This window comes from Prinia subflava, chromosome 1 (genome assembly GCF_021018805.1).
Source record: "Prinia subflava isolate CZ2003 ecotype Zambia chromosome 1, Cam_Psub_1.2, whole genome shotgun sequence".
NCBI classification, from domain to species: domain Eukaryota; kingdom Metazoa; phylum Chordata; class Aves; order Passeriformes; family Cisticolidae; genus Prinia; species Prinia subflava.
In genome coordinates, this window is record NC_086247.1 from 83844223 (window position 1) to 83871513 (window position 27291).

Sequence of the window (27291 nt, forward strand, 5' to 3'; positions counted from 1 at the left end):
AGAACATCTTAATGCTGCATAAAAATTGCACTATGATCATTTGTCAGGCAGCTACTCCAGAGAATAGGCAAGAAAATCTTTAGCTTGGAATTCTAGCTACCACTGATTGCCAACAGATTGTTTCAAAATGTTTGAGGGCCAGCATGGGACTTGTAAAGAAAGCCTGTGCAATGCACTATTCCTGGCTCCCACTGTGCTTTACAAGGTCCCCCTGCTTTGTTAGCAGTAATTTCATGGATGGCTGAGGATGAGGATTTGCTCCTTATATCCCCAGACAACAGAAAGTTTAAATGTATCAGAGATTATTTATGGACTCTGTGAGTGACATTTGTCACATCAGAGACACCACAGTCGAAGTAGTCAGGCGGTTATGAAACTGAGTGGAGAAGCAGGGGCTTAGAAGGATGGAAATAAGCATCCAAGGTCACCCAACAGATCTGTTACAGAAGCAGGCTGAAAGTCAGACTTTCTGACTTCCAGACTGGGGCCTGAGTCATGCTGCTACTGCAGCGGGACCCCCTTGCAATGAAAGAAATGTCTTGGTTATCACACCTGTTTCTTATATCTGGAACTGTATTCTCTGAGACACATTGTATGAAAGCCTTCATGTTATCAGCTAGCATTTGCCAAGTATGTGGGAGATAATTTTCCCCCAAGGAATTCTTCAGTCATCTCCATTTCAGCATCATGTGACTGTAGTAGAGAATATTGGCTTCTTAGCTATCTCTGAGTTCCAAAATCATAATTGCATAATTGATGGAATGTGGGTTGGCAATAATGATTTAAGCTCCATTTCCATGTCTGCCAATCCTCCTATAGTTCCCAGGATCATCCTGCATCTGGAATCATACTCTTAATGTATGCAGTTTCTGGAGCTATCAATTTTCCAAAGTGTTCAACAGACACCAAAGAAAAAATTAGACTCTTAAAAATAACCTCCCCTCACTATTATCTTTCAATAACATTTGACTTTAGAAACTGCATTTTGTCTTTTACCTTGGAAATCATAATAATTTATAAAGACCTGTCAAGGCAAGGGAAGTCAAGAAGAAGAGAAATGCAATTCTGTAGTGTTGCAAACAACTGTTATCAGCATGAATTTGGAATGAGAATTAATTTGTCAAAGGAAACACCTAAGTTTATGCCAAACAAATGTTTTCTGAAAAAAAAACCCCCAACCCCCCCAAAACAACAACAATAGCGACAACATCAACAACAACAAACCAAACAAACAAACAAACAACACCCACCCCCAAAAAAACCCTACAAAAATCATTGCTTTGGAGCATCTGTTTATCCATTGTTCAGTATCTGTCCTGGTTTGTTGTTCTTCTCAGCTTTTAAAAGCGAGCTTTGTTTGGTCTTTGTGGTACTCCATGTAACTCAAAAGATTCCTTCAGTATTAGAAAGAGCTAACTGAAATGAAAGCATAGCTTTCTGAACTAAGACATTTAATATCCTGCTCTCTGTTTGTCAATTATAATTGCAAATAAGCAAGTACTGTTTGGTCCAGTGGAAAGATGGGATTTTCTACCTTCCAGTAAGCCACAATGACATGCTAAAGGATATGGCCAGAGATGCTTCACCAAATGGGTGTTCTCAGATTATACATTATTTACGGTGAGTCTCTTCACATACTTGAAGTTAAGCATCTGCTGAAATGCTTTGTTAAGTCAGGGTTGCTGGGCATGATGTATTCATTTACATTGAGGTTGTCTGGGCATACATCCAGTGGAAAGTTGCATTTTCATGGAGCTCACAGTCTATGTGTAAAGATAAACAAAAGGAGAATGACACAACAAAGCAGTAACATTATTGATCAGTGTTTTTGTAGCTAGCCTTTGCTTGACAAGGGTGATGCTTTAATCACTTTAGAGCAGTTTTTGCAATCTTCATTCTGCAGGGTTTGGTCTTTGTTAGGTTTTTGCTGAACCATGGATTGTGTGATAAGTCTTCATAATTGTGTGATAAGTTGCTGATTTCTTGAAATAGGTTAAAGTGCGTAAGAATAAAGAGAAAATTAAAAGATGGATCAGAGGAGTGAAGCAAAGCTGGTCCCTTTTCAATTTATTTTCAGTTTTTTAGACACTTATATTACTTGTCTTTTACAGAAGTTCTCAATTTGAGTCAAACAAGGCCAAACTCCTTTGATGTTCTGGTTGACACAAGCCAAGAATTGGTCTGCTGTATTTCACTGACCAGAAAATACAGAAACCTGCATTGGGATAATTCCCCTTCCATATAGAAACTATAACTTCAGTGTATAAAACGATATTTTAGATGAAACTTGCCCAGCTGTCACTGATTCATTGTCAGAATTGTGATGAAGTAGGAGTTTCAGATGTGAACTTGAAATGTAAAATTTTTGGTTTATGAAGCTGCTAATTATTTTTTTAATACTTTGGGAATTAGCTGAGCTTATTTGTCTTTATTCTTTTCCAGTGCTTTCATACTTATTTCCCCTGTAAGTGGCCCACTGTTTTGTGAGTACTGGCTGTTCCTTCTGATATCCATATCAGTAGCACTCCTACAGTATGGGAGACAGGAACTCAGACAAACATCCCTCCACTGTCTGAGCATCAGTTTAAAATTAGCAATGAATACAGTATGTATGCTACCTGATTGAATGTGGTTGGCTAGAAAATGTTTGAAAGATTGTTCCCAGTAATGGTTCTCTGAATGCAATGAAATGAGAGAAGAAAATTACATTCAGATGAGCTATGATTTATGGATTACATAGGATATAAACCTTGAAACCTAGAAGTTTTCCTTTTTCTTTGGAACTGTTGCCAAACTTTTGTCTTTTTTTAACAGATCCTAATCCTAATGCAAGTAATCCTACCCTTGTTTTCTAAAAAAACCCGGGATTTTCATGAGTAGCAGGAATAGGTCTCCCATTGTGCCCCCATCACCATAGCTGCTGTTAGCTTACCAGTGTTCAGGGAGAGTGTCTGCAAGACCAGCGAGAGAGGCAAGCTGTCATGAAGAATGAGCCTCTTGTATATAGGCAGGCACATGTCTAAACTCTCAGCAGTCTGCCCATTGCTCTGCTTGAAATGAGTTGAAACAAGACTAAGTTTGTCTCCAGCAAAGACAAGTCCTCACCAATTAGCTGTGGGTGTTTTTCAAATACTCTACTAGTGGTATTTCATTTCTGTCTCACCTCAGGTTCTGCATCCTAGGTAACTTGCCTGCAATATTTTTTTTCCTTTTCGAGATGCTGATAAAGAGCAACTACAGCTCACAGCGACCTCCAGTGGTGAAAATCCTCTTCTGAAAGAAGAACAGAGCTAATACCCAATTTTGTCTGAAAGTCGCTCTTCAGAGGGTTTACGTGATGCAGCTTCACTTCTATACAGCACAATACATTTAGATTTATCATGTTTTATGCCATGTTTGTGTTGTTTCCTTTTTAAAAATAAAATAAGATATTTTTCTTCTTTCTACTCCTTCTTGTTTCAGAAACTTTCTACTTTTTGTGTTGACAATAGTTGACAATGGTCCTACTAGAGCCATATTGTATATGAGCTATGACGCTTTGCTTGATTAGGTGTCTCCTGGTGTAATGGCATCAGTTCTGTTCTTCTTCCCTCAGAAATCTTGATTTTTTTTTTTTATCATCTCCTCAATGCTTCTAATTTCTTTAAAGCTTCTTCTATATCTTTCCTTCTGGCTTTTCCATATATTTACAAATGTTGTTCATTGAGGACTTTTTCTGCTTCACTTCAGGTGGTTTCTTCAGCGGTCTGTGCTGAGAGTTGATTCTGCAAAGTTTAGCCATCTGGATAGCCTACACCCCACAAATAGTATGAAAGAGTAGATTTTTGGAATTGAGGATGCTGAAATGTGCCATTGAGAGTGAAGGGAAAATATTCCCATATTTTTCAAGGCAGAATATACCCTTTTGCTTTAGAGTCCCTGGTAGCAATTTGAATAGAGGAATATTTGTCTTTGCCTACACTGGATTCTGTCCTATGGGCAGCACAGAATAATCTGCGTATTTTACTTCCACTTCTCAGCATTACTGACCTGTCCCTGTAGAAAATAGACAGTTATCTTCAGGAATGAAAATAGAGCTGGATTCTACAAAGAGCAGTCTAGATGTCAGGTCGCTTGTGGTTTTACAGGTGTGGGGAAGAAATTTTTGGGCGTTAAGTATGACACAGGAATCACTAGCCTTTCCCAGATGATTTTCATTCTTTTGCACTTCATAGACCAAGTAACTGTGCTCTGTGCTAGACATGCAAGGAATCAGAAATCAGCAGGCCTAAGACAGCTGCTGTGAATGTGAATCCACATGTGCATTACTTGAGTGGACATTTCTGAGTTGCCAATATGGTTATACTGGGAGTTGCCTTTTCCTGGGAATATCTAGATAAACAGAATGAAACCCAAACAGGCATGAAGGTCAGGTTTCAGAGCTTGCACAGTCTTGTTTGCTGATTTTCTGAACTAAATTTTGCTGATTATTATGGATCTTTCATTCTCATGGACTTTCTTTGGACCTCTGAGGTGGTATTTGAGAGGTTGTTGCAGTGCCTTGTCTTCCTCCAGATAGACTAGAATTTGGAAAACAAACTGAACAATTAAACAATACAGCAGAGCAGCTCACTGAAAGACAGAGCACAAAATATTCTACTACAAACTGTGCTTGAGCTGGCTATTCTCTAAATCCTTCCCAAACAGATCAGTTGGGTGCTGTTGTATTTCCTTTACAGAGGCTTGTTGTACCTTTGCCACACCTCCAGTGACTGATGGTGAAAGATCCTGTTGTTATTGTAAAAGAAAAGGGTGTATTGACCACATTTCTGCACTCCTTACTCTAGATTGCAAGGGGGCAGCTATGCTTGTAAATGGGAATATTCAAATCTTATAGGGAGGGAGAATGGGTGTCATGCTGACAAGGTGCTTCCTAGCTTCCTGGGAATCTCCCTGTAGCCTTCTCCTCGTGAGCCCTGTAAAGGCCTCGAATTTTAATGCATATTTCTCATAGCTGTCAAAGTGTGTAAAGATAGTCCATTCATCACATTGTCCAGGCCAGCAAAAAAGCGAGGCTCAGATTGGAGTTGAGGTGAAGTATTGGTGATAGACATAACCATGGATGGTTCTGCTGTGGCAGGCATGTGCTGCTCTCCCTGTAAGGTTTCACTGGTAATCTCTGGGCAGTGGAACACAGACATCAGGTTTCATGCCTTTCTGAGAGACCATGGACCGCTGGAGAGATGCTGATGGTGTCAGAGCAGCTTGAAAAGTTAGAAGACTGTAGTTGTCAGCACAACAGCAGGTGTTGTAGGGACAAAGGTTCAGACCTACGACATGACATGTAGTGGTGCAATGGCTGTAGCAGGCTCTGCTCTTCTGGCTTATGAATCTTCACACCAAAGCTAACTGGGAACTGAAGTACTTGCAGATGATGATGAGTCCTATGGGCTTATGAGATTTTCTAATCGTGGTGTTCAGTGATATGAATGTTAACTATAATGAGTCCACCTCTCCCCAATTGTTTCTGCTCCTTAAATGGCTCCAGTCATATTTCTTTATCCCTGCTAATAATAGATGGGATTTACAGATGGCTCATATGCCAAGGACTTAATGCTGAGCACTGTGAAAATGTGTCATAGCTTCAAACCATAGTTTTGGATATTCTCCATGAACCTGCTTGTGCCAGTACCTTTCAGAAGTGCTTCCTGAGGACAATGGTGTTTCCTTTTTTGGTTTGGTTGTCAAGTGGTGGGCATCTTGACAATGAATTGCTTTCTGAGTGATTCTTGAGAATCACAGGATAACCTTTGGGAACTAATGCAAACTAATTAGAATACATGATTATAAGCTGCCCATCCTATCTTAAAATCTACAGATCTGTGGCTTTGTGTATGAGCTTAAGAAAAAAAAGGTAAAACTGCTTGCGTGCACCAATGTTACTTCCCAGTTCAAGATTAAGAAGGGCAGAAACAAGATTTGTGCTTCCAGATAAGGAACGAACGATATCACTGTAAACATAATTTCTGATGCCTTCCTTAGAAGCTTGTATCTATCCCACCTTGGATGAAGGAAAGCTGAGATGCAAGCCACTGAACCTATTTACAATGCAAAGGCATTTGCAGGGTTTCATGTTTCAAATGACAATTATATTTATCCTTAGTTTGGAGAGGTGAGGTGAGGAGAAAGAAAAGAGGGAATAGATGAATTTCTTTAAATTTTTTTTTCATTTCATTTTATCTGTCTTCTTTATATGTTCTTGCCTTAGATTCTTTTGTTAAGTATTTAAAAAAGCTAAATTTTACAACTGTCTACTCAAATAGTCTGTCCTGAACTTAGGCTGACTAACTTACAGTGCTGTGAGAGGGACTGCAGAACTAATGAAGCATCTGAAACTTTTACTTTGCTATCAGGTTTAACTCTGTCTCTGCAATTTCTAATGAATTCTGAAACCTTGGGAAGCAAATTGCATTGTTTATTCATATTAAAGCACACCTCTAAGTCTCTGTTTGGGTCATGTAAATTATTGTACCTCACAGTGGAGTAGGGTATTCAAGGTTCATGATTGTTTCTTGCATGTAATGCTCCCAATGCTCCCTCAGTGCTTCTGCCCAGTGAAATTTTTCCTTGATTTGGATTCGTGTGTTCAAGCAGGTGAACATGTGTTTGTGCACTGAAATGATGTGGCTTTAGAGCCTACCAGGATGTCCCTACTTAACCTTCACATATTTAGTATATATCCATATAGGACATGGATGAAGTCAAGGATTCTTTGAATGTTTCCTCATACGTTGAGAGCCTAAGGGGTGCTGTGCATGGAGTTAGTGAGAAGCAGGGAGCATGCTGCCAGTGGATATTCTGTCATGTCCAAAAACCCAGGATACAAGATTCAACAGATTTTACAAAATACTTCTGAACAGCAACATGAACACAGTGATAATGTGTTTGAGAGATGCAGATGGCTGACTGGTCCTTGATATTCAAGTTAGAATCGTGTCTTGAGATTTCAAAGAATCACATCTCTTTGTCTATTACTCATGGCTTTGTGTCCATAGCAGTAGGCAATCATGCGAGCACTTCTTCAGGAAGTGGAAAGGTTAAAAGAAATTGCTTACTTTAATTATCATTACTCAAAAGACACATAATTTTTCTTTCTGTGGGTGTGATGTGTATCCACTCCACTCCAGCTCTGATTATGTCCATTACAATTAAAGTTGCTCCTGTGGAGAGCTTTCAGCTTAACAGTCTGTGCATTTTCATGGCTGGATGCTTCCTTCCAATCTCAAAGCTCTCAACATGTTATGAATCATGATATTTCTGTATTATTATCCCTGTTTGAAAAAAAGGAGAAACTGAATCAGAAAGGCATTACACAACTTTCTTAGGGGGATGCACTGCAAGCAAGTACTGACTGACTTTAGTTCCCTGTTATTTTCCCTTGATCTCAAAAAACTGAACATGAAACAAGATACAAATGAGAGGAGGTTTTTTTTCTTTCTATTTTTCTTTTTAACTTCATATTCTACTACAGTTTTGGCTAAGTCTTATAGCACTGGGCATACTGATATGTTCAAGAGGAGTAGAGGGCACTGAGAGGTCCTTGAGGTTGAAATTAGAGCTTTTCAAGAAATCGTGCTCCCTTCAGGAGCGCTGCTGTGCTAGTTTGGGATGTTCCCCTGTCATTACATACATACATACATTGAAGGTGTATTCCTTAAGAAAACAAACAAGTATTTACACATTGAGCAGCAAGCCAAAGGCATGGCTAGCAGTGTCTGAAAACATTACCTGTGCACACAGAACTGCAGGTGCTGCCTGCCTAGAGACATGCCTGCATGAACAAATCAATGTTTGGCGAAGAAGCATTGGGTTCCCCTAGGAGGATAAACATTTAATATGCTTTGCCTTTGCTGCATTAGTCCTCGACTCCCAGTGGTGAAGCTTTAGGGACACAGCCTCCCCACTGAGGTCTGGGCTGGGATCTGCTCCTTGCTCTGCCACATGTGACTCTTTATTCCTGGCTGTTACAGTCCTGATCCCTGACACTTGATTCTGGATGGAGGCAATGCAGACATCTGAGCCTTCGTGCTTGATCTCTGACACTGGGCCTCTATTAGGAAAATAACTGGTACCTGATCTGCCTGATTACAGCTACTTGATATATGGTGATGTTCCTCATTGTGGCATGTTTACCAGTGGAAGTAAATGCAAAAGAGCTTGTACAGGAGAACCAACAAATTGAAGAATTTTGCTGTGGTTTGTAGACACTGTGGATGAATCTTGATATTAAGAAATGCCATCTTTTAAGGAAAATAGCAGGAAGTAGTGACGCAGGGTTAAAAGGAGAACATAAAGAGGAACTGTTAAAAAAATCAGTGCAGATCCCAGCACCTCTACCTGTTGTCAGAGCTTCATGCTCTGCCTTAACTCTGTATGCTGTATTCAACATGGAGTAGCATCTAAAACCAAAATGAGCTTCCTTCAGCTTCATGTAAAATTGCCTTTTTATGTCAAGTTTAGTTGATTCTATTTCACAGTAAGTACATTTCAGTTCAGTCAGTGGGTTTCCAGAAGATAAAAAAGGCCTTTGACTAAGCAAGCTGGATGAAATTAGTCTGCAAAGAAATTTATAATCTGGCTCATTTCATAAGGTTTTGAATTTCATTGTAATAATTTCACGCCTTTGAAGAGAGGGCTGCAAAAGAGAAAAACTGCACTGAAATGAAAAATAGACATTCTTCATTCCAATAGGGTTGCAAGTATTGATCTGCCTTCTTCCCCAGTTAATTTTACCTGGAAGAGCACATCATGTGTTGATCAGTCTTCTGTTTTCATGAGCCATCATTTTCCAACACATTCCAGTGTTTTGTTTCAGAACTCTTTGGTTAGCTCCAGTGACGACTATTTTTAATTCTCATGTTGGATCATATGAATTGGTCAGGGAATTGAGGCTTGTGCTCTGGGTAGTCACAGTTCATTTTCCACAGTGTCAGATGAAAAATTTAGGTAAAAAAAATGCAGCAGTAACGAAATTGAATCTCAGAGGCAGAAAGGTGAATGAGGTCATGACAAGGCTTCCAAATGTTTCTAGGTGCAAGCACTATGTTCTAGTGGCAGAGAGAAATGCTTACAAGCATCAAAGCAGGGGTTTTCATGTGAGTATTTTTGATTTAGAGGTTGGCTAGCATCCCAGCTGCAGGTGACTAGTAGCAGTATCTAAAATTGGGGAACATAAGATGAGATTCTTACCCAGTGAGACCTTCTGAGCTTAAGTCAGACATCAGACCATGGCCAGAAGTTAATCTTTGCTATTGTCTCTAATTCAACTACGTAATTCTGTCCAATGCCTTTTCATCTGCCCTTATTCCACTGCTCCATCAATATCCTGTGTCAGTAAGCTCTTCTACACGTAATTATTGTGAGAATCTATTGTTTCTGATTCAAAACTGATGTGCAATACTTGTTTTGAGTATCTGTATACTCTTGCACTGGGAGAAATGGGGAAATGGAGTCATTCCCTATTCATCTTGTCACAACAAGCATGATTTTCTAGAGCTATGGTATGTCTTACAGGTGTATGTATGACTCTTCAGTGAGCACTGAGAAAAGGCATAAGGATTAGTTAGAAACCATGTAGTTATTAAAAAAAAGTAGGGGGAAGAAAGAGCAACTGAGAGAGGTTTGAAATATTTTATGAAACCATTAAACCAGCTAAGCAGACTAATAAAAAACTGAACAACATAGCCTAATGGGGAAGTGAGATTGCTCTGAAATTGCCCACCTTTCCAAAGACTGTGGATTTTTTTCCAGCTTGCAAAAATTACCTTTCCAAAGAGTTAAAATTAGGTATTTTGAGAAGAAAAATTCCTTTTGCAGTGCTCATCTGTGTTGTATAGACAGAGAGATGAAATAATTTTTGATTTCTGATCAGTTCTTATATATTTCCTACCCTTAGGACAAGATTTAATCTATGATTCCTACCGACGCCATCTTTCCAAGCAACATTCATGAATTACATGATAGAAGTCATGATGAAAATACCATCTGCCACATTTTCTCACAAAATCAAACCCCCACTATTTGATGTTCTGAGATGAGAACTCAGAATGAAATGAATATTTTCTGTTTCTGTGTGCTCTCTCATTACAGCCCAACACAACAGTGCAGTAGAAGAAAGGTTACAAGGCTGGCTCTTGCCCAGTGCAGGAACAGACATAACTTAATGCTGAAAACTACCATTCAAGTTTCTGTGATGACAGACTTGTTTTCTAAGCTTTCTTGTAGTGAGGGCAAAAGGTGAGATTAGATTTCTCTGCCCCTAGTCCTTGAAAGAGTAGCAGGTTTCCTCCTTTAGTCAGGAAGGAGAGCAATACCACCAAGGATACTTCTTTCCATTTCTTCTCTATTGTAATCTGGTGTTGAACTGTCCTGTAGACATTGCTCACTTTTTTCTCCCTTGACTATACAGAATGCCAGCTTTAGGCTAAACATCTTTTAAATGACTGGAGTTATATTATAGCATCTAGAAGTTCTATAATTTCATTTTCCTTGTGTTTATACTCAGCTTTTGCTGGTGTGATAGCTGGCTATCCTGCTGAGGAGAAGAGGAAAGCCAGACAGGGGTTATCAGTAGGGATTTATCTATCTCTGCTTTCCCTTCAAATAGGAGAGAGAAAGAGGATGCTACTTGTCTCTGTGATCCCAAAAATATTAAGAGTTTAAAAGGTAAAAAGGCCTATAACATAGGCTTTCATCAGTTGCATGAAATGAGACAGGACCATTTTTATCTTTCAGTCTGCCCTTCCGTGGTGTAGAGGCCATGGAAATTGGCCAGGGGGTTTCTGTATGGAACCCAAAAACTTGTGATCAAATTAGAGCGTGTAACGTTAATGGAGTTCTGTAAATAGAAGCAGGGGACAGATGAGGATAGGTCAGGGGAAGAGAGGAAAGTGACTTTGAGGTAAGAGGAGAGTTTGTTTCATAACATGACTGCTCTTCTCGTGTTTCCCTGTCCCAGAGGCAGTCACTAGACACTCAGGAATCCAGATCTGATCTTTCATTAACATAAATACAACAAACCTATTCTAAGCAATGTTATGTTTCCTTTTTTCAATACAAAATATACATATGCAAAAGGTCTGGCTCCTAAGAAATGTTAATTTTCTTCTATTGCATAGGTATACTATTTCTTTTTCCTGCTGTATTTTCAAGTCAGATTTCCTGTTTGTGAGGTTTATTAAAGATTATACTCCTGTATGACATAGGATGTACACTGCGGTCAATTGCAATGCAGCAAGGGCCCTAATTTTTCTGGTTGCTGTTTCTTTGCATTTTAACCATTCAAATTTAGAGAACCAATAGCCCCTCTTAATGCAGAAGTGGGGAAGTTACAGGTGCAAGAAAACCATGCTGTCTAAACATCATCACGCCCTTTTCTGTTCTCTCGTAGAGAGGATAAGAAATCCAGATGGTGATTGGGCCAACTACACGGAGCAAGTGGGGAAAACTAAGGGTACATACTCCTCACCTGTCTTTCTTTTAGCTGGACAAGTTTCTAGGAGAGCACTGCTCTGACCATCTGCTTCACTAAGCTGGGCCTGTTTACCAGGACACATGGCTGCATGAATTGTTCAGGATGCTCTTTTCTTCAACTTCTGAAGGGTTCCCACTCCTATCACACAGCAGCACAGTTGTTTTCACCTGAACTTTCCAGAAGGCTTTGGAGTTCAGAAGTTCATACAAGTAAGTATGAACAGCAGGCAGAGCTTCTCCCTGAAGGGTTTTCAAAAAGCAGTCAGTAATGCTTCTGGGTGCACCTAATGACATCAGATGTTGAAAACACTGAAACATGACTACTGTCAGCAGAGGTTACCTTGCACCTGCTCTGGCCACCTGCATGGATGGGCCCTCCTAAATGGTTCATACTTCCGTCCTGGTGTCTGTAGCTTAAAATCGTCCTCATAAACGAATGCTGAATCCAACAGCAAGGAACAAGCAAAGGCTTAAAGCCTCCACTTTGGTGGCCTGCAGGTGTGCACTGTAACAGTTTTAATTTGGAGCAGGTGACAACAGGAAAGCACAATGTGTGCGTTTTGGCAAAGAAGTGATACAGCTGCTGAGCTTCAGTAGACAGAGTTCATCGGTTTGGTTCTTCTGCACTTGCTGAGAGAAAATATCTGGCCTTTGGCACTTGTGATTTAATTTAAGCCATTCTGTTAACACAAGGCTTTCATTTTGGACTCTAGCTTAATAATCCTGACTACTGAGTTCTTTAAAGTCTTATGAAAGACTGCACTGGACTTTCTGGAAGAAAGAAGAAGGACTAAACTCTGATAATTGCATGAAATCAGGGATTTAAGAAGTAGAACTGGAAACATGGAAGTGATACAATATGGTAGGAAGGTGAGGCTTCTCAGCAGGCAGCATAGAACTAATAAAATATTTTTCCCTAAAAAGAAAAAAACAATATTTCCCCAGTATTTACAGGCTGAAGCACAGTAATATTCAGGAATATTAATAAGTGAGTCATACCATACTCTGTTTAATTAGCCAAGTTCTGTGACACTGGTGCACTTTATCATTTACTCAAGCTGCAGACTTATCCAGTGTTACATGTTGATAAAATTTCTGTGAAAAGAAACTCCTGCCTGGGAAAAGCTACAGCTGGCCAAAGGAAATGCTGTTTTTGCTTAGCTAGTTGGCCCAAAGGCCAAGCACTCTAAATCTTACATGATTTTACTTAACCTGTGCATTAAGGTAGGGAAATGTTGTTTCAGTTGTGGGCACTGTGATCCAGTTCTGTGTGCTTTGGGTCATTGTGCTTGTCAGATGCCCAAACTGACCTTTGAAAGCAGTTTTTCTGCAGCATTACCATGAAATAAAACCGTAGCTGTTCTTTCCTGAATGACACAGCTGTTGTTTTATTTCTGGCCTGCCTTAAGGAACATTGCTTCCCAAGAAAAAACTAAAGTTGAAAAATTGCAAACATGCAACCTCAGTTTCTCCCCCAATTCTCATGGACTGTCTTAACATGTGGATGCATGCTATTTTTTGGGGGACCTTCCTGGATGGTAAACAGAAGCCTGGTTACAACAGCTTGATTTTCAGAACATTTGTTTCTTCTTATTTAGTGCATCCTTCCTTGTGATACTCACTCTCCTCAATTTTAACAGGTTCTTTACTTTCCCTAGAATGCCTAAAGGGTGTCATAGACAGAAGTGAAAGCATGGGAAGAAAAGATATCAGTGTTCAGGGATGCAATTACCAGGGCCACTGTGGGTTCTTGAAGGTGAAAGAAGTATCTGCAAGATAAATCCTGCTTAAACTCCTTGCATCTGCCAGAAAAGTCCTCCTCTGTTAGCAAAGGCAAATGCTTGGCAGCAAGTATCCTCTCCCCAGATTTGGTGAAAATGATCATAAGATTATATTTAGTACACACAAAACATCTTTTAAATGTTGTTTTTTCTTGGAAATAATGTAATTTGAAATTTCTCACAACAGTAAGGCCAAGACTGATGTTCATCTTTGGAAGTTTTCAAGCTGAACAAAACCCAACAAATTAAAATGGAAAAGCTTTATTATAGAAGATATTTGGTGAATCTCAGCTTCTTTTGTATATCAGTGTCCTACCAGCTACCAGAGAACCTTTTAGAACTCACCAGGAAATGCAAAATTGAAGAAGTGACACGCAGGGTCTCTGTCTGTAACAGCTGTTGATATTCTTAATTTGCTGAATGTCTTTGGTTGGGCAGTGGATGTGGCTAATCTTTGCAGCCAGGTGGCCAAGCATCTGGAATGATCATTTAGTTGAAATATGTGGGGTTTAAAGGAGACAAAAATAGGTGATGATTGTGATGGCTTTCAAAGTTCAGCTGTGAGGCTGGGAATTTGCCATGTTTCATTTTGGAGTGAACACTTCAGGGGTGAAAATAGCTAAAAAAGAAGACATGTAGCTAAAAGGTATTTCCACTTGTGCAAAATGATATTAGCATGTGCATACTGGGAAGGACAGAAAGAAAAGGAAAAAGATTTCTGTGACCTTTATTTACCTCACGTCCGTTCATGCTGTTATGAAATTGAGCCGAATGCGCAATTTGTATTGGTATAAAACAAATAGATCAAAGGTGAGAAATATTGAATACTTAGCTTCTTGGATTTTAGAGCTTTTTAGTATAGCTCAGAAGTTAAATTTTTGGTAACACCCTTCCTTTGAATTCTTCATCCCTAAAGCAGAAAGTAATGCTATGGAAACTTGCCAGGCTCAGGTTACAATCTTAAATATTAAAATCTTACAGTAGTAAAATAAATAGTAATCTTACAATATTAAAAGATCGACATTCACCAGAATTAGCCAATGCTACAGATAAAATAAGCTCAAATTGCCCCTTTTCTGAAAACACTGGTTACCACTATATGCATCTTATGGTGCTTTTGCTTTTGTCTTCTGCAGTCCTGAATTCTGACATCCATGCCTAACATGAATGTGCCATTTATTTCACTTTTTCTGATGCTAGACTTTCAAAAGATGAGTCAAGACATTTTCTGCATTCAGCTTTTTATGCTGATTTTCTTAGTTAAAGTCTGTTTAATTCCAACTCTGGTTGCAGTCATACTGGTAAAAAAAATGTTTGCTTCAGCAGAGTCAGCCTGGATAAATAACCAGTGCCCTGGCTTGCTTACAGAATGAGTGAATTCCTGTTTTTTGATGTGGTAAGTGTATGATACAGAATTGGGCTAATACTAGTTGTGGGTAGGGTTTGCTGGTATTCTAAAGAAACAGACAAGCAAAATCCATAAAATTTCTGTCCCACTTGTGCACTGCCGTAGCTGGTCTCTCAGTAGAAGGCAGCAGGGAACAAACCACCATGAGTAAGAATGAATCAGTAGTCATTCTTTAGAAGAACACTTCTTTCCCCTCTTTGCCACATTGGGATCTTCACTAGCCTGGTGGTGTTATCTTTTGGAGTGCTCTTATAGCAGGGAATATGGGTTAGCTCTGAGGGAATCAGAAGATGATTGCCTTTGCATTGTAAGGGTGTCACGAGCCAAAGGATGGTCGTGATGGTTCGTTTTGATTTCAGAGTGCAAAAAGAAGCAATGATAACTTAATTCAAGTAAAATCAAATGTATCTTTATTGATACACACAATTATGCGATAGTAGAGAAGGGAAAAGAAGAGAGAGAGAGAGAGAAAAGGGGTAAAGGATGGTATAGCTACCGACTGAACAGACATGAGTCCTCGTGACGCTGGTACCAATAGACCACCTTTGCAGTCCTCGTGGCGCAGGCCAATAGATCCGTCGTCTGCCGGGGAGGCCTCAAAGTGTGAGTCGCAGGGGGAAGCTTTTAGAGTCATTTCAGAAGCAGGGGGCACCCAGCCAATGCAGGCAGAAGTGGGGGGCACCTGGCCAGCGTGGGGGGAGCAGCCAAGAGTCACTGTGAGGAGGCCTGTTGCTCTGGGAATCAGGTGCAACCATTCAGATCAGGCACGTTTGGGGCAAGCAGGTCTGGGCTCTGCAGCAGGTACAGCACAGTCAGTCAAAGCAAACATGGCCTCTGCAAACACGGCCCAGGAAGCGTGACAGTGTCCATTGTTCCTGCACAGGTCCCTGAGGAGGGCGTCTTGGTCCAGTGGGTGCAGCTGCAGGGAGAAGCTTGGATCTCTCCTGTGCTGTGGTCCAGGGTCCATGGGGGTCTCAGCCTCTGACAGTCGTGAGGCAGATGAGGGATTTTCAGACCAACTCTTACAAAGGGTTAGTTTGTAAAGCCAGCTGATCACAGAGTGACAGCCTGAGGCATCCATGGGTCTTGTCTGCTCTGCCTGTTGAGTGGGCAGTCACCACAGAGGATGCCCACTGTTTCTGACCAGGGCTCTGCTAATTTGTGCTGGACAGTAGGTAAGTTTTGCATCTTGAAGAAAGCTGATCTATCAATGTGTTTCTTCTGCAGAAGATAATACATACTTTTAAAAACTTCTACCTCCCAACAGGACGGCAGCTCTGGGGCTCTTCTCCACAGCTCTTTTAAAGATCTTTTAATCAGTACAGTTTCCCTTTCTCACTGAAATTACATTTACTGTATTTTTAGTATGTTCTGATGGAGCAAAAGGTGTTACTTACATCCAATTTTCCATATAACCTGATGACTGTCCCTTTCAAGTCTTTTCAGCCTATCCATCCTGAATTAACTTTTTTGTAAGAAAAGGCCTTTTGTAGTTTATAAATTTTAATACAGGATGCTAGCTGCCAGAACGTTTTGGATTGAAACCAAAGATTTTAACCAGTCTACCCAGCAGATGAAATGAGGTATAGCTCCTGCTGCACCTGGAGACAGTACTTCTTTCATTGCTCTGTTTCAGAGTTATGACACCTCTGCTTTAGCCTCAGAAAGTCAGGAATTTTCCTTTAAACAGGCTTCCTGGAAATAGAGTTTTAGGCTATTAATGGATAATTTATCACGCAGTATTTTTCAGCCCTAAGAAACTCTGGGTTTTGAGGTTGTTTTGTTTTTAGCGTAGTTAATTGGGGACAGCTTAGCAAAGGTGAGACTCTTGATGTGATATCTTGACAGCAGGAGATGATAGTGGAGACCAACCCTCAGTAAAAGAACACCGTGCACTTTGATGATGAAGTGCTTTGAACTTTGGATGTTAAGCAGACAGATGCTGATTTTGGTGGCTTTTTGAATGTGTTGTGCAGATCTTATTCATCCAAAGAAACCCATTTACAGCGGGATGCCAGGTATATATTAGTTATTCTTGACCTGGATAAATGTTGCATGCTGCACCATGCAACTTGCAGTTACACTGCGTTTCCTGGGCACATGCTTTTCCTCATGAAGGAGATCTGCAGAGTTCCAGAATATGAGATTTCACCCCCAGAACATGGTTAATGCCTTCTGTTATCATTTTCATCTTCAAAGATATTTTCTGCAGAAGGATATACAGGTCAATCTATTTTTCTGCAAGAGGTGGTCACATAAATGCTTACAGAGAGGCTCAAAATTTGAAGGAGGTAGTATATCTGAAAGACCAGTACCAGACATCTGCAGATTGATCACTGAAGTGTGTTGGGATCTCTCTGTGGTTTGTTTCAGGGCCTTGCTCTGATCATTTATCCCCAGGATATTCCAGGGTACTTAGTTACCAGAGTCATTACAGTAAAGGAAGTCAGAATTCATAATTAATTAATAGGTCATAGAGTAGTTGTGTGCAGAGAGCCCTGTGGAGCAGTAAATTCCCTAGTCCTACCTCATGAAGTTCAGTGCCAGACTTTTCTTGCTGTGTGCTCCTGCACTATATGAAGCTGTTTCCTTTTCTGACCCTAAGCAGAGCTGCAGACAAGTGTTTTGGGCAGACCCCGGAGGAGCCATAAAGGTATATCAGTTATGATACAATATGTCACTTAATCTTAGGCACACAGTTATTTCAGCCCCCATGGTGAAGGAGTCCAACATCACTGCTCATTGTAGAAATACATCCTTTTGGATAAATTTCCTCATCTGTCTTAATGGATCTTTTTTGATTGGGAAGGTTGGGAGGAGTGGGGATGAGGGAAGAGAATGATTTTTCTGTTCTACCATCAGGGACATCTGTGAACTTTCAGTAAACAACATGACTTTCTGAATCTGGTTCATAGCTTTCATGCTTGCTTTCTAATCTGTTTCAGAGCTGGGCAGCCATAAGGTTATACTGTTTCTCAGGGAGATGTTTTTGTGTGCTAGAGAAAGAGCAGACGTGCTTTAGCTCTCATGTGCATTGCTGTGTACAGATGTTCTCAGCTTTGTGACTAGCACATAGAAGTCTTTGAGTAGTTTGGAAAGTGGCTTTCCTGTTCCCCAAAGTCTTAAGTTGTTCCTTCTTTGAGACTTATTGAGATATTTGTCCTGCTGAGACTTCTACACAAATATCCTGTGCATGATATAAGGGTCTTCTTCAAAACAACTCATTTGCAAATGATTAAGGGAGACAGACTGTTTTGCAAGGGATGTCTGCAGTTTATGACCACTATCACAATAGGGAAAAATACAAAGAAATGATTTATCTCTAAAACACAATTGGTGATTCAGATATAAAGGATACTATTGGAACTGCTCTGCTATGTGCTGTAGCCAGTGCAGCCACGAAATATGCATTGCTGGGGAAAATCTGAGAACAAAGTCTGCATTTCTCTTAATCAGAGCTTCAGAAAAAGGAGTGATTTGTTGGTTGTGTTTTTTTAATTTTTTTTTAAATTTGTAGAAGATAGATAACTAGAATAGTTGATTTAAACTAGAACTTCATAAAAGTGGGGTAACAAATATTCCCTGATCTTTCTTAATTTGTGAATGAGTTTTCATTAAGTGAATTCAGCTCACCCATAGGATAAATGCTGAAGACAAAACAGTGGTTAGCATGGCAGGAGATAATTAATTTTAAGGAAGGAATAAGAATATGGAAGTTCCAGATATGTAGGGCAGGGATATATGAGGCATGAACTAGACATTTAAAAGAATAAAAATAAATGAGAAGCCAGCAGAAAAGTAAGATAATCGTCGATAATCTTACAAAGGTCTTACTTTAACTCATTGAAATATAAAACAATGGATAGTAATTTTGTTACGTGGGCTCCAGGAAAGCATCTTGCTGTATGTTTATGAAGCTTTTCTTTTCTCTGTCCTGAGGTTTTATTTTAAAGATGTAAGTAAATTTTTTTTTAATAGAAAAGAAGATTTATATATTCTAAGGAAAGCAAAATCTTACCGTTTTCTGGGAGATACAACACAACATATTACCTTGTAACATGAATTTATTAAAATTCCACAAATGAATTTATTAAAAATCCATAAACACAGAATATCTTAGATTTTTTTCATCTAGGAAGGCAACTTCTCCAGAAAAATACTCAAGAAAATTCCCTCCCATTTTTCACAATACTGATTACTTCTAGGAAATGGTAATATGTTTTTGTGTGCAATGTATATATATTTGAGAGAACACTGAGAGGGGGGTGCAATAATAAACTTCAAACACATTCGAAGTATTTGCAAAAGAGAACAGATTATTCTAGTCACGCATGGATGGCATAGGAAGAAATCAACTTCAATTGCACCAAAGTATCAATTGCAAAGAAGTCAACTTCAATTGCATCAACTTCAATAGCACCAATTGCACTCTTGGTATATTCCCCATGTAAACCCAATCCTTGCCAAGACACAGGCACAGAAATATCAGGAGAACATGAATGAGCAATGACTGGAATGTAGAGTGTGCATCACACACATGCTGCAAACTCATGCATGGCAGGTGGCTCCATGTTATTTCCGAGGGAAAAATACCCCAATCTGCCATGGCAGTAAAATATTAAACTGGACATAGAAGTTTTGGAGAAAACTTGTTTAGAACAACTGAAGATTGATGAATGTGTACCATGTTCTCCACATAATGTTCAGTCGTAGCAGTCTTCCACAAAATATGGCATATCCTGGTACATGGCTTACAGCATGAAAAAGTTGGAATAAGACTCTACAAGTAAAACATTTCCACATGTTCTTCTTTATAATGTTTGATTCCAGCAGTCATAAATTTGTGAGGTGCACTGTCTTGACCTGTAATTGTTAGTAAAAATTAAGAACTGAACTGAACTAAATTGAGAAGATTCAGTCTAAAAAAAGCATGGAGAAAGAGGGTAACTCCTGGTAACTTGGGTCCAGTGGAAAAAGAAAAAGTAAGGCAGGGTAGTTAACAACTCAGCTGTATGATCAGAGGACCAAGAATTGATGAAAATTTAGTGAAGAACTTTTTAAAGCAGAAAGCAGGCTTTCTTTGGACTGATAAGTTTTCATGTGAAATGAAAAGGACCACAAATATTACATATTTTCATGTATTTTTACTGATTAGAAACTGTTTGGATGTTTTGGGCTATGATTATTTCAATTTTTGTTTTTTTCTCTGATGCCTATGAGACTGAGATCCAAACACTGTGGAAGTGAGGTCCTCCTGCCTTTTACAGGCTTTGGGGCAGAATGTGCTAAAAGCTTTTGTCTGGGCGTCTCTGAACTGGAGGATCACTGTTCAGAAGCAGACAGCTAAGAGAGCTAAGGAGCAAATAGCTATGCTGGATAATTTCCTAACGCTAGCCAGCTTTCCATATTTGTGTGTGCAGAGAAAATAACACTGGCTGAGTTCAAGAGAGAAATCAGAAGGAAAATTTAACTTCTCCAGTCTGTCCAATCTTCACCGATAGCCCGTTTAACTGTGTGTATATAAGGTACAGAGTTCTGCGGCATCTCTCACAGGCTTGCTGTATCATGTCTGCAGACATGTTAAAAATGTGAAAATCACAGTAGGAGCAATGTATCCATTGGTACTTCATTGCTATTTCTTCCAAATTTTCAGGGCCATGACACTTGGAAAATTGTATATGCTGCTTAAGGGCTTTTGCAACTTATCTTGAAGTAAAAGAAAGCTACAGGTTAATTTTCTTTTATGTAAAAGCCACTCAAAAGAATTCATCATCAACAGGGCAGCAATTGTATGGAAGAAACTAAGCTGCATGGCAAATTAGCAAGTACCATACATTTTCTCAGTTTATTTGCAGGTGTTTGTTACACCTGTGTGCAAAAATTCCCAGGGTTCAATGTCAACCTTTAGGCTGACATTGTCACTGCCATGGTGCAGCAGCCTAATGTTAATATTCTGAATTGTAGTAGTATGCTATATTGGGAACAGGGGATCATGTCATCTTTAAAACTAGTGGAATTGCTTTCTTTCTAATTTATTTTAATCAGTTGTGTTTCTTTGGTTTCAATTAATGAAAAGTAACCATTCCTGCAGCTCATACCCTTAATTTTCAACAGACTTTTCAGCATCTTTGGTTCTGTGCAAATCCAGTGATCAGTCATCACTAAAATTTGTGAGATGAAAATAAGAATGCTGTTATATGGGCTTATTTTGTGCCTTAATGATAGGTACAGGTGCTAAAAGGTTATCTTAGTTACTAGGAAACCTGCATTCAGCTATTTGTTTCTTATAAATGGCTCAAATTATTTACATATATTATTACTGAATTTCATAATGTAGCAGCAAGAATTCACAGTTCTAAGAAGGAAATATTCAAATAATTTAAATCACACTATTTTTTTACAGAACAATTTCCCTTAACTAATTAATTCTCACTGAACTCCTGAAGAGCATTTCCAGTTTACAGACCAAGAGGCAGAGTTCACAGCTGTGAAGAAGTTACTGGCAAAAGCTTTCTGAGCCTAGAAAGCAAACTGATGTCAGTTTCTTTCATTTATTCCTATTTTCAGTCCCTTGCACAGCAGTTCTCTCTTCCAGTTCACTTCAGCTTCAGACAGAATTGCTACCATACTGATGAGCTTTTAATGAAGCGTTTTTATAATTTGCTTTCTACCCTTTCAGTGTATGTAATGGTAAAATATTAAATCAGTAGGACTTTATAGATGATACTTGATAATAGGATCTTACCTCACAGAGGTTAAAAATTTTATTAGTGTTTATAGTACTGGTTTGAGGTATTTCACATAGTATTTCCCTGGGCAACTGTTAGGAGAGATTTAAATGTTTAACATATGTGTCTGTGCACAGTAATATAACACATGATTTTACCATTGCTATTCATATGTCCGTTTTTCTTTTAATAATTTCTTGCTTTAACAAAATGCTCTTTTTGAATAGGATCCTTGTGCCTAACAGTCTTTGCCTATGAAATTCTCCAGACCAGGAGCCCTAGCTGAATGGATGGCAGGTCTAATAAACCTTCAATCTTTTTTTTAATGTGTAGGGAGGGCAGGGGACAGGGGATGCTAACTGTGAACTCCTGCATGGATGTTTCATCCAAGATAAATGGCTTTTCAAACCTGGCCAGTTAACCGACATGCAAATGCCTCTTCTGGAATTTTGTGTCTAGCAAGGGCTTCTGCAGATATGAAACTGTCAGAAGAGTTTAGTTCTTGTCTCTAGCAGAGATGAACAGAATAAGAAAAAGGGCTTCAAACAAAACTGCTTTGCTGGAACTGATGTGATGTTCTTTGCTTTGTTATTACTTCCTCTTTTTAAACTGTTGTGGTGTACATTGTTCTTTTAATGAAATAGAGAACTTTAAACTTTTCTTTTAAATCCTGTTTCCTGTTTTAAAAATACTCAACCGTATCAGTGAATATACTGTGCACAGTAACCCATGATGGCCACCTCTAGATAATGTCTGTTATTTAACGAAGAGATTTCAATACATGTTTTAGGGTCATGCATGAGCACACTTCACTTTCACTTGCAGTAACATGCTGATCCCAGAAGGTGACAAATGTGCTTGTGAACCTGCAGTAACTGGAGAGCAAGCTCCTGAATTAGCTTGTCCTTGTCAACACTGACTGCATGTTGAATCACGAAAGATTGCGGGAGAATGCCTTTGGAAGCTTTTGGAAACTTCAGCTGTGATTGACTCTAAAAAGACGTGTTTGGCACCTAAAATTGAAGAGAAGACCATGCTATTTTGAAAGACTATTTAGTGTGTTAGGTATTCAGAACTCACTATGTCCCTTACCTAATTATCCCTCATGATCCCTGCTTAAAGGATGGAGAAAGAGGTTGGCAAAAGAAATAGTCCACAGGGATCACAAAAGAAGCTCTTGATCCTTTGAGCAGACCAGTAGTCTGGCTGTTTTTCAAACAGCTGGCCAACTTTATGTGTTTATTTCTATAAAAGATGTGGCAACAATACAGACTGATCTATGTGTGATCAATCTATGCCATAGCTGTTTCTTTGTGTTTCAGAGGCAGCCTGTCTCCATCAAGCTGATCCATACTGATTTATTTCTTGCTCCTGTGGAGTATAGCTGACTTGAGATGAGAAATTCTGGTTTTATTTTTTATTTTAACTTCTGTTTTTATTTTTCTAGCCAACATGAAAAGTCTTCAACAATTTAGACCTACCCTTAGGGGAAACCTGTTCCTAGTAATGAAATTTCTTTTTCGTCCAATGTTGTCTTTCTGAAAGAAACAAAGGTCTTTTGCAAAAGCAAAACTTAAATATACTGTTTGAGTTAGGAATATCGATCACTGATCATGAGACATTTACTGTCAGGCACACAAAGAAAAGAGTGGAGCCTCTATCAGATGTTCTATTTTGGCATTTGGATGACCAGATCATAGTAAAACATAAGCCTCCTAATTTGCGGCAAATTAGAACAGCCTTGATAAATACAGAAATAAATTAAGATAGTAGCTATGGAGCTAATTACTTGTGCATGTAGAACTGGCTATGTGGTAGCTGAGACATAGGATACATAAAAACATAAAAAGGCTCTGATTTGATTTTTTTTCCCCAAAAAATATTTGCATTCCAATGTCTCTCTCTTATTTTTTTTAATGTATGTGTTTTTTAACCACTCTATTGACTCCCTGTCTGGCATAACTTTTCAAGGAATAAAAGTTTTCATCTGAAAAGTCTACCTTAAAACATAGCAATTTCAAGCAGCCACATTTAAGTTCCCTGTAAGGACCCTTATCCTCTTCAGAGCAGGGATCATATTACATACTAGGCTTGTGAAAAGCAACAACACCAGTGCCAAAGTCCCTTTACCCTTAATGACTTCTCATGTATCACGTAGCCTTTTTGCTGTCAAATGCCATTGGAGTGCAAATAGTTTGGTCCTTGCTAGGGCTGATGTCACTGAACCAAGTGCATTTAGGATATGCATCTCTATATTCACTTCCTTTGGACATAGATAGATATATATATGTATGTAAAGAAAAGAATGGATGAAAGGCATTTTTCTGCTAAATAATTTGGGTGTCTCTTTTCTCTGTTTTAGTCAAATACATAAGAGTAGTTTATAAATTAGTTGAGCTGGAGTTGCCAAACTTGGCTGAGCTATATCTGAGCAGCCTGGATGGAAAGCCTTTGCAACTGATATTGTCCTCAAGCAGCTGATCATCAGAGCATTTCCTTCCCCTACCCAAACCAGCAAAATGACCACACACAGCAGGCAGAGCTCTTCTACGTCTATGGTCAATAACTTGGCCAAAATATTCGATCCAAACACTTTGCAAAGCCAAGGGCCAGATAATGGAATGGAACCTCCTCAAAGTCTTCCTGTTGAGAAAATTGATGTCAGCACATCTGAAAGTTCCAGCATCATGGATGTGAAGTTTGCCTCCCTTGAAGAGAAAATTGATAAACTCTTGACTCTCCAAGACAATGTCCTTAAGAAGCTTAACAGTGTTTCCCAAGAAATCTGTTTCATTGAAAAAGACATGGAGATGGTAAAGGCAGAAACATCTGAACCTGGATCAAGGATGGAAAGAAACAAAAATATGAGAAATAATGAAGTGAAGAGACTTTGCCTTAAAATGAAAAAATCTCTCTCTGATATAAACAGGAAAGCAGAGCAGCAGGTTAAAAGGCTAGATGGACTTGAACAAAGTGTTTCTGGACTACAGAAACTTGTAGGACCTCTGGTAGAGAAGGTGAAAACATTAATAATTCATAATTCAAGTGTAAAACATCATGTTAAAAAACGTAAAGTTTGCAAGGCAGGAGCTGAACATCCCTTTAGGATGCATGTTTTCTCGGAGACAACAGCTGGTGATCTGCTCAAGAAGAAAAATGAAAAGGTGAGCCCAGGTTTGTGTTTCATCTTGGCAGGAATCATTGCAAGCTATAGATATGTTCTGCTACATGCTCAGCTTTTTCCTTTTGTTGACATTTAAGAAAGAAAAAACAATGTGCTCTAAAAGTGAAAAGTATAAGAACAAGCTGAGCAAGTTTCAGTGGAAAAAATATAGAAAAATCTACTTGTTATACAGACTTTCATTTTTGTCTAATTATTCCTTTGCAGCTGTAAAACATAACACAAAGAACATAAAAAAGATTGACAGACTTCAGTAGTCTTGGGTCCTGGCCATGAATTTTACAGTGATCTTTTCTGGATTTATAATTACCTGGGGGAATCAAGTTGCAGCAGTTGTGTTATGAGCACCAGGGTCTAGAGATTAGTGGGACTGGTAAAAAGCCTCCTTGGGTCAGGGCATGTACATGTGTTTGTCCTTTATTTCAAAGAACATCTTAAGTGTGCTGTTCCGATCTGATATTTCTCTCCATTGGTGAGGACTAGGGAACTTCTAAACTGGGATCTGAGGTAGGATTACCGTAACTGGAGCTGTGGTTTGTGTAAACTTCCCTGGGTAAAAAAATGCCTCTGTTACCATAATGAGAGTTTCATCATGTTCTTTAAAGTCCAGATTAAAAGACACCAAAAATCTCTTGAAAGACTCTTGACTCTAGTAAGCTCATGTAAGGTAGTTTGAGTATTCTTTTTTGGTAAAGAAAACATAGCAGTTTCTTCTGACAAAGTATGTTGGTGTTTAATTAACACACAGTGAACCAAAAAGGTTACTTTTCACAGTTTGTTCCATTTTGCCTAATTTTTTTTCTCCCAAGAAGTCCCATGCAGGCTTTACTCTTTTATTCATTTAAAGAATAGTTCTTGGGTTTGTTTTTCTAAAGTTTCTGAGCAGGAAAAACATCATGTGAAGGTATTACTGGAAACAGCATTCCTTAAAGAAAAGAAGCACTGCACCCAATATTACTCAGAATGTCCTGGTCAGCAAACCATGTGCTTTCCAGCTTGGTTACCCTAAGGCAACCCCACTTCTTAGTGGCATTTGAGCCTTCAAGAAGCATGTGAGCCTTCAAAGGAAACTATAAAAATATCAGACAGTGCTGAGTAGCAGCAGAGGAACATCTTTAAAGCTCTGTCAGCTGAACTGACCAGTCTGTCACTTTGTAAGGATATAAACTGTGCAACCAGAGCATCATTAACTGAAGAGGAAAAATAGCTTCCTTGCCAAAGACTGACAACAAAAATCATCATTACAGGACCTTCTTGAACATTAGGCTGGACTGGTTTAAAAAAAGGAGTTTCAACAGGAGAGAAGTTTTCTTGGTTTATTCGATTACTTTGACAAGAAAAAATTATTTATTTTCAGCATCTGAGTTTAGGGCTTCTTTTACTTTTCAAAGCATCGATGAAAACATGTGTTGAAAAAGCCCCATTGAAGTGAGACCCACAGGTCATCTCTGTAATGCTGCCATCACTGCAGTTTGTGGTAGAGACCTACTTATCTCAGTGAAAGTACATATTCATCTAAACTATTTATAAATGTAAACTGAATCAGACCTGGCATGTTAATGAACTGGCACCTCCTGGAGACCAGAGTAGGTGCAAGGCTCTCTGCAGTAGAAACACAGGGTTGGGGAAAGGAGAGGACCTTGCAGACTTTGCTAGTGAGTTTGGGGGAACCAACGGGTGTAGCAGAACAGGAGGAGCACGTGCTCCTGACAGATTGGAGGGGAACCAGGATGGCAGAGATGCAGGTGCCCCCATGGAGAATTCAGGGCTATAAAATACTTGTAAGTAGAGGCAAGGAGCCTTGAACATGATGGGAACAGAGGTAGCCTACTGACAAGGACCCAATAAAGGGAGGAACAAGTGGAGTCTCTGTCTTTTTCCAACAGCAGCAGCAGCATTTGTAATTCCCACACTGATTCATTTGTGTTTAGGCAGACTCTTGGCGATGTTGAGTGTACTTGGTAGGAACTTGTCTAGCATGTGGGCTTAGAAAAGGCAGCATGAGCATGTCTGGAATCATGCTGATGATATTATTATGTTGTTTATATTTTGTTTGTTTTATGAGATAGCATATGTATGTTAGCCTGTCATTACCTCCTCTCTGCGTGTTTGATTTATTTGAAAAGGGCCATCATAAAATTACCAAGCTATCCTGTGAACAACAGCTGGCTTTGGGAAACACTTAGTCATCTTAGGTTTAAGTAAAAACAGACTTGAAGTCAGCCCTGCATTAGGAGTAATAGAACATGGAATGATATGCTTCAGCAGAGACTGCTGGGCTTGGCTGTCAGCTTAGCAGGAGACAGTGTGTACCAGCATTTAGGGCAAACAGACTCTCCTCTGGGTGAAAGGGAAAGAACAAGATCTCTGAGCAAGTTAGTCAAAATACTGGTCCATGAGACACTGCGAAGTTGGTTGCTCATGCCTCCATATTTGAATTAGATCTACATATTTTTCTATATGTTTTATATAGTTGTGATTAAAAGAAAAGCAAAGGAATGGAAAAAACAGGGAATTTCACCCTTGCAGAGTTTCACACCTGAAATGCACCACAAATATCTGGTGACATAGCAATGAACAAATTTACCCAAATGTGCAGACACCAATCCTTGTTTCTCTTAACAGAATCCTCATTCCCTTCTCTAGTCCCATATGATGATAGTTTTGAACAGTGCTGACCCT

The 27291-nt window shown here is 39.2% G+C and overlaps 1 protein-coding gene across 2 annotated transcripts in view; it reads left to right on the forward strand.

The window, feature by feature from the left end:
- The window catches only part of MYLK4 (myosin light chain kinase family member 4), a 63560-nt gene that overhangs the window by 11321 nt on the left and 24948 nt on the right, over window positions 1-27291 (forward strand). The window contains exons 1-2 of one of the 2 annotated variants that reach the window (XM_063401252.1): window positions 15078-15875; window positions 23791-24592. The exons of the other annotated variant lie outside the window; for it this stretch is intronic. Of the exons in view, the coding sequence (XP_063257322.1) occupies window positions 23948-24592 (645 nt within the window). The 5' untranslated portion in view covers window positions 15078-15875; window positions 23791-23947. Of the gene's footprint in view, window positions 1-15077; window positions 15876-23790; window positions 24593-27291 lie in introns of those variants that run through there. 2 annotated transcript variants of the gene reach the window in all.